Source organism: Limulus polyphemus, unplaced genomic scaffold (assembly GCF_000517525.1).
Source record: "Limulus polyphemus unplaced genomic scaffold, Limulus_polyphemus-2.1.2 Scaffold346, whole genome shotgun sequence".
In the NCBI taxonomy this organism is placed as follows: domain Eukaryota; kingdom Metazoa; phylum Arthropoda; class Merostomata; order Xiphosura; family Limulidae; genus Limulus; species Limulus polyphemus.
In genome coordinates this window covers 2,626-10,730 of record NW_013665956.1, presented here as the reverse complement: position 1 = coordinate 10,730, position 8,105 = coordinate 2,626, and the positions used below count along the sequence as shown (strand labels likewise).

The window sequence follows — 8,105 nt, the reverse complement described above, 5'->3', positions numbered from 1 at the left end:
TAGTACTATACATTATTCAATTTTTTTATTTAAAAGTAAATATTAAAAACACAGATAAACATCAATTTTTGTGTGTATAACGTGGTATTTAAATGCAGCACTGGTTCAAATTAGATGTTTGTGAAGTCAAAATACTAAGTCTTTAGTTTCGTAAGATTTAGAAACTCAAATTACCAATATGGACAAGCTAGAATATCAAATAAGAACATCTTATCTTTTCTATTTGCTAAGATATTGCTCATGTAATAAATCAAACCCTGTGGCCCCTTGCCCACCTCTTTCCATTTTTGGAAATGCTCCCATATATACACTTACTTCTATATATGACATGAATAACTAATCTGAAGCTCAGAATCTCCCATAGTGGCTTTCTCAGTATTTTAATGGACTTGGACACCATTTTTTTTCTTTTGAACAAACATTTCAAGGAGTTAGGGTGTGTCTTTAGTCTGCACAAAATTTCATATTTTTTTAGGCTAAAATACGTCTTAGTTACTGAGCTTGATAAATTATAGTGGAATTCTATGGTACTGATGTAGTAATTTATGATTTTTTTATATATTCAAATGTATATATAAAACCTAGAAAAATTATTTTGTTTCATATCCTACATGTGAAAAATTTTTAAAGGCTTAGCAACCTATATCAAAGTATATCAAGAACAAAGGTCGTAACTAGAAGAGATAATTGTTTGTTTTACTTCATTAATTACTGTTCTATGTTTTAATGGAAATAAGTTAAGAACTCATCTCAAAATAGCAATAATCTATATACATATGTAATGTAGAATAATTGAAATGTGACTGTATTTTACAAAATACTAGTCTACTAAAACACAGCCAAGACAAGTTACTTTGTACAGACCAAAGGTTAGTTTTATGTTATTGGATATGGTAACATGAGTACACATGTGCCGCATCATTGCAACTTCTGTATTGTTAGCCAGGCATGGCTGAAAGGTCAACATAATGAAAATAATAAATATATATAAATGTATAATGTTGTGAGATTAAGCTATTTAGTCTAAACATTTATGTTTTCGTGTTATAATTTGTGTTCACTCTAAAATGAAAGATGCATAATTTATGTTTATTTATTTATTTCCTGATTTTTTATGGTGGTTGCAAGATCGTTCAAATCTCCCAAGCCCATACAGAGATTAATTACTGAAAATAACAGATAAAATACTTTTTTCTTAAGAAACATTTGATAACTATCTGGACATTATAAAGCTTTTACATGTAAAATTTGAAAATGTGCTGATGCATAAAAGTATTTTTAATCTTAAAATGAAAATGACTTTTCATGTTAAATAGGCAACATGCAAAACGAAAAAAACAGGCATGAGAAAAACATTGCTTTACAAACATTATGACTTAATAAAAAATTCTATATTTTGCGTATGAAAGCACTGTAATGTTTACTGATAAACTGCCAAATTTTGTTAACATTCGCTTACTAATTTAAAAGTTATAGCATGAAAACTACAACAAGCACAAAATGGTTATGAGCCCGTGCTGAAAGAGTTAAACCCATTGACAGTTGTTTCAGGTTAATTACAATTCACAGTCTATTTCTGAGACCATAGAACATTTTAAAAGATTTGGCACCTACGGGGGGGGGATTATTATTTTGATTAATAAGTGTGGTGGCTTTTAAAACAGTACTAAAATTCTGAGAAGATGAATTTTAATATTGAGAAAGGTAAAATTATGTATCAAAATTTTCAACAACATTTAAAAGATGAGAATTGCTGAATGTTTGGCTGTGAAGAAAATTGGAAATAACTTGTTTCTATTTACAGAATTTTAAAGAATAATAAGTTATTGGAGCTATGGTAACAGGAAAAAAATAATCATTTTCTTTCATTTTAGTTTCTGAGAAAAGTGAATGTTCCTTTGTTAATGAAGTTTCCATGATTTTTCATTGTTACACATGTTAAACATATACCATACAAATAACCAGTTATGGACTGTGCAACCTTATTCTTGATGTCAAGACATACACTGTCATAGGTCTCAGTATATCTAAGTGTTCCTATGGTTTCTGCTGGAAAATTGTTTTAGGTCTAACCTAGTAAGTGTTGTGACCATATTAATCATATGAAGATGTTAAGGTATGTAATAATCCATGTTCCCTATTTTTTCGGGCTAGGAATGACTAAATGACATTGGTAGGATTGACATTTCAGAGTTTACATACCATATTCAACAAGGTTACCTTCCAATCAACTTGCAACTGTCCTTCTATGAACATTTCTATCATATCTACATTAATGAATAAAGAATTTTTGCTTTACAGCAAAACCCTGTTGTGTAGTTTCTTCACTTAATTAAGTTACGATTAAAACTGAAAACACATTGAAATGAATCTCTTAATTCTAAAATCACCCAAGAAATCCAAATATGGACTTTATAACATTTTTTAGCATTGTTTGTAAACTACTATTTTACCAAATTGCTTGTAGGTCCATGACTTTGTAGGTTACATGATTTTTAATAACACGAGTCATACAAAAACATGTAACCAAAAATCACCAATAATGCAATCATATTCTCAGTGATTACTGCTGGAGTTTCTTATGCATATTGCATAGTAAATGATTGAGTTCAACAAATTTTTTAGTCCGTATACTACATTGATTTTTTTGCAACAATCAAAGGCATAAGGCATGTAAGCATAAGACTTCAAGCCAGTGAATAAGTTTTCCTACTGAGCATAAACTTAAGAGGCTGGAAATATGAACAAATGAGGGTTGCTATTGTCTCTTGCAAGATGCAGGTTTTGAGGTCATAAGAAATCTGTACAAGATCAACATGTTGCTGCCAATCACTAGACTCAAACCACAGTACTGATCACTTTCACCTGTGGCCAGGAAAACTAATAAAGGCTGTCTTGAGAGGTGGGCTGTCAAAACCAAGGGCAACCAGAAAGCTGTAAGTTATGCAGAGCATGATAAAAACAATGATTTGCCAACTGAGAGAGAGACATCATGTGTTCTTAAGAATGCAAAAGTCAAAACAAAACTGTACTCAAGGTATAGTGGGTGTCTCAGCTGCATGTTGGCAGAAACATCACTGGAGGTTATCTATATGTGTTATTGCATCACAGATCAACATCAGTGAAGTGAAGCAGATGACGCTACGGAACACTGAGTCCTCTACATTAAGTGTTCCAAACAAGCAGCTGTCTAAAAAACACTTGAAATCAAGATCAAGTGTGCAATGCCCAATGTTGAGCCTGCATAACCCAGCTGAGAAGATATTTCCAACCACCTAAGTCACAGATCACAAGTATATCTTCATTGATAAGCTTATAGATGGTTTGCTGAACAATGCAGCACCATATAGGTATTAGTTGCACTTACACTATGACAGAGGCTGATTCTGTGGTTACTAAGTTTAACATAGTTACTCCAAGCCTTTTGCAAAAGGAGAATTCCAAATTCCATCTGAAATCACTGGTTTAGGATTACGAAGAAAATTTGAACACAACACAGAATCAAGGTTGCTGGTTCAGTTTGCCAGTGTGTTTGTAGGGTTAGAGCTTTATTTAAATCTGACAACAGTAAAACATTACCATATAGACTTTCCTAGAACACTAAGGGTATGACCAGTGTTGGGACTGAGTGGTTGCTTTGTTGACCCCAATAATTAATATAAAAAAAAAGGCAAGGCATGTCAAGGGTCTGTATTGCTGTGAATATATGAATAGATGAATGGCAAGATGTGATGGTAAGTAGATCTGGCTTCCAGATACTGACAAGCTGAACTGAATGAAAAAGATTAAAAATGCATTCAGCATTTGAGAAGATCTGTATAATTCACCATTTTTGTGCAGTGGATGTAGCTTACAATGAGAGGGCTGCAATGAGAAAGATCTCATCTATGCAACTGAAATTTTGGTTTTTCACTTTATGTTTCAGTCTGGTGCTTAGAATCTAAGAATAGTTTTCCACCAGATAAAAAAATCAGGCTCAAAACTGATGTCAGGAAAATATGCACTAGTGAGTACTCAGTCATATTAACCCTATATGCAAGGATGGAGGTCAAAGTGCATGTCACAATTTTTACCATGTTACATTCAAGTAATTTTATTTTTGCAAAGTGTGGGTCTCCACTACTGCTGATAGTAACTCACTTCAAAAGTCAATCACTTTGTTATAAAAATAACTGTCTTAGTTAAGAGACTAGCATGTATTTAACAAAATCTAAAATTTCTATCCTTTCATCCTACTGCCTTCAAAACATAGTACAAAGAAATCAGAAACCTTTATCCAACTGATCCATAGGCTAATCAGAATAAACTTCGTGATCACTTATTACTCTTCTATCTTCTTTTCTCAATAGAAAATATGAGATATTAACCAATTCCCATAAGATAACCCTTCCACACCCAAAAATCATCCTAATAGCCATCTTCTAAACCATTTTCAATTAGTCAATATCCTTTCATAGTCTATAAATAGACCCAAACTGTACACAGTATAGTATTCCAAGTGAAGAGGGTTAACTAGTGACTTGTACAGATGTAACTATCTCTTTTGACTTGTAATCAGTATATTCATAAAAACACTCAAGATTCTATTGGCTTTACTACTATCAACAGAGCACTGCCAAATGGCTTGAGTGTCTTACAAGTTATATTAAATAAGTAATCTAAATCATAATAATCCAAATGCATTACCTTACACTTACCATAATTAAAGCAACCAGTTATTTGTAGATCTGTGCTGAAGACATACTTCACTATACCACTTGGAAGTAAATTGTTCAAACTATCCAGTGCATGCTTCCTAAAGTTATGAATCCAAACCAAAATGACTGAAACAAACATCTGCTACAGATTTTCCACGGCACTTTTCCATTGTCAATGAATAACATAAGCTTAATCTAGGCATGGGTAATACCTCACTTGTTTCATTCTTAAACTTATCTTTACATTATGCTCTACCAAAATTTAATGTTTTGTCAATTACACTTAGTTTTCCTACCTCATGAGCTTATTTGTTTTTGAAAGTTTCAAATTATTAAAAATTTTCCTGTCTTTTGAAAGAAAGTGAAGTTTCTATAAATTTATAGATCAGAACCTCGTCATTAAGGCCACCTTTCTGACTGTATCCAAATGCCCTCTATAGCAAGGTGCCCTTAATATCAAAAATGAGCTATGCAAAGCTGGATTCCATATCATATTAAATTCCTGGATTTTAAGGTCCCCATTTTGTATGGTGAATGCAGAATACCAGTGTTTGAGAGTTGCACATTGCCATAACACAGAGCATTGTCACCAGGAGGTCTCATGATAATTGCCCACTTTATCAGGTGCCTATCTAGAGAACAAGTCTAAAGACACTGCCTTTAATCCAGAATATTGAGGTACCCAATACAGCAAGATTTATTTTGGTCACAAACAGTAGAAAAAAAGAGAGACTGAAAAGGTCTGCCCTTAATGGCAAGGTGCCCATTAATCAAGGTTCTACTGTATAAAAAAACTTACCCAGAGAATAAGTTCTTAAAATTTTACATGTTTATGTGTAGTGAAGAGAACCTTAAAGAATAATTACATTTTGGTTAAGATAATTTTCTAAGAATCTTCTTACCATTTTACCTTGATTTGTTAAGCACTCTAATCTAACATGAATAAAATAGTTAAAATTTTGATAACTTGCTATATTAAGAAAGATTAATGATAAACATTACAGTACACATAGCATACTTACGGAAAAACAAAGAAGAGAGCTGTAGCAGAAAGAAGCAGAGTCCATGCACACAATGCAGGCAAAAACTTTGTTACAGATTTTCCACTGCACTTTCCCATTGTCTCTGAATAGGGTAGTCTTAGTTTTGTTTTTTACAACTTCCAAGGTCAATCTGGGCCTATAAATAAGGCTTGGCTAATACTTCTACTTTCAAGTTTCTGTTTCATTTTTAAGCTTATGGTTACATCCATCCAATTCAATTAAGCTGACATTTGGTTGGTCTTTGGCTTGAATCCAACTGTAATTTATTAGATATTTTCATTTTCAACTTAATCATTAAGACAATGTTATACTGGTATATACACATTAATAATAGAGATAAGCAAATATTGTAGTTATTTTCCGTAATAATAAAATAAAAAAAAATACTTTATTAACAATTTCAAGGTAACACTAACAGCGTGAAACTAACAAATCTTTCAATTGCATCAATTCCTGTCATACGAAAAATCGAACTGTTCAACTGAATAAATAAATATGATCTGTACTATTGGTATTATATTAACTGGTATTAAATTGGTGGTAATATGGTAACTTACGTTATAATTTATATTATAATGATGCAAGTTCTACAATTTAAATTACAGTATCACTAACACTAACGTTAAAACCTAAATATTAAAAATCAGGGAGAAAACAGTTAGTACTATTAGTATTACTAGTAGTAGTAATACAAACAGTAGTACCGATATTAGCGTTTTCAGTTTAGTATATAATTAATCTTAGTGCACATAAATGACGATTAAATTGATATTATAATTACTATTTTACAGTTTTTACTTTGCAGTTTACCATTACCAGAACCACTGCACTTTTGCGAAATCGCTTAGAAAATCAATACATTTGATTAGCCTGAACTGTAGTTTAATAATAATCTACTTAAAATGTGGTATAACGTCTATAATGAAATAATTATTTTGAGGTAAAAATCCTGCACTTCAACATTACTTACATATAGAAATATCTAAGACTACTCAAAAATTAAAAATACAAACTTCTAACATCCAAATACTGAGATTGTTACACCACCTCAGTTAAAAAGTAACGGAACGCCACAAGTGGCATCAGAAAACACTGTCACTCAGAGCCTTAATTCAATTTAGTACCATCTCTCGTAAACCAAGTAAATGTTTCTTGCGGTGTTATTACAACGAAAAAAATATGAGATAAAATAGAAAAAGAAATATAAACAATAAAAGCAACATTGCAATATTGTTCACTATTATAAAGTTGTTTTTTGATTTAATTTCAAGAAAACGGAGTTTTTCGGGTTTTTTCGAAGAAGAATTTAAAAGGTTAACGAAACAAATTCACACACATACATGTGTACGTAGATTATTTTGTACATACTCAGCAAAAATTGACTATATGTACAATAATTGAATCTCATTATAATTGAGATTGCAATGTATACGTCTAAAATTCGGATCTGGGTAATATTTTTATAACTAGGCTATTTTTTCATAGCTGAGCAATAAATAGAACAATTGAAATTTCGACAAAAATAATATGTTTCAGATTTAACCAATAAATATTTTTTTAAAAAAGAAGTAAGGTACAAATATAAATCAATCAAAAAACAAACTAAAAAAAAATATTTGTTTTTCTTTTGTGAAATTCTCATGAGTGTTGCAACAAAAAAAAAGCAAGGCACTTTCATTAATAACTGTGTCTACAAAGAAATACTCCAATAAAATATATTTTGTGATGTAATGCTGTGATGATAGCTCATATTTAAACTAAAATTTCAGTAAAATACTTTTTCTCGTGGATGGGGCTCGGCATGGCCAGATGGTTAGGGCACTCGACTCGCAATCTGCGGGTCGCGGGTTCGAATTCCTGTCACATCAAACATGCTCGCCCTTTCAGCCGTCGGGGCATTATAATGTGACGGTCAATCCCACTATTCGTTGGTAAAAGAGTAGCCCAAGAGTTGGCGGTGACTGGTGATGACTAGCTGCATTCCCTCTAGTATTACACTACTAAATTAGGGACGGCTAGTGCAGATAGCCCCCGTGTAACTTTGCGCGAAATTCATAACAAACAAACTTCTCGTGGATGGTGAACGTTATTGAATGTAAAGTATGAGTACATTGTTGTAGAACTGTCAGACAATTCCAGAAAAGGCCGCAGGCCCAATAGCCTTCCTCAGGAACTAGCAGTTATACCTGCCCAGATGGCGAGTATTTCTGCTAGCATCAAGTAATGGAGAAACGTAATGTACACTGAGAGGTCACAAGTAAATAGACACCACCTTTTCTGAAAACATTAAATTTGTCAGCCATATTCACATGAATTGATATATTTATAATTTAATTAATATCCTTTCGCTTCGTGGAGTTCGTTG

General features: G+C 32.2%; 1 protein-coding gene across 8 annotated transcripts in view; it reads right to left on the bottom strand.

Moving 5' to 3' along the window:
* LOC106457564 overlaps positions 1-6,839 on the bottom strand; it is a 117,963-nt gene extending 111,124 nt beyond the window's left edge. For 2 of the 8 annotated variants that reach the window (XM_022383551.1, XM_013916996.2), the window contains exons 1-2: positions 6,754-6,839; positions 5,720-5,996 (exon numbers count right to left, since the gene is read on the bottom strand). In XM_022383551.1, the coding sequence (XP_022239259.1) occupies positions 5,720-5,817 (98 nt within the window). In that variant the 5' untranslated portion in view covers positions 5,818-5,996; positions 6,754-6,839. Of the gene's footprint in view, positions 1-5,719; positions 5,997-6,297; positions 6,316-6,444; positions 6,492-6,538; positions 6,557-6,710 lie in introns of those variants that run through there. The other 6 variants (XM_022383553.1, XM_022383552.1, XM_022383555.1 and 3 more) reach the window with 6 other exon arrangements.
* Positions 6,840-8,105: the final 1,266 nt, after the last annotated feature.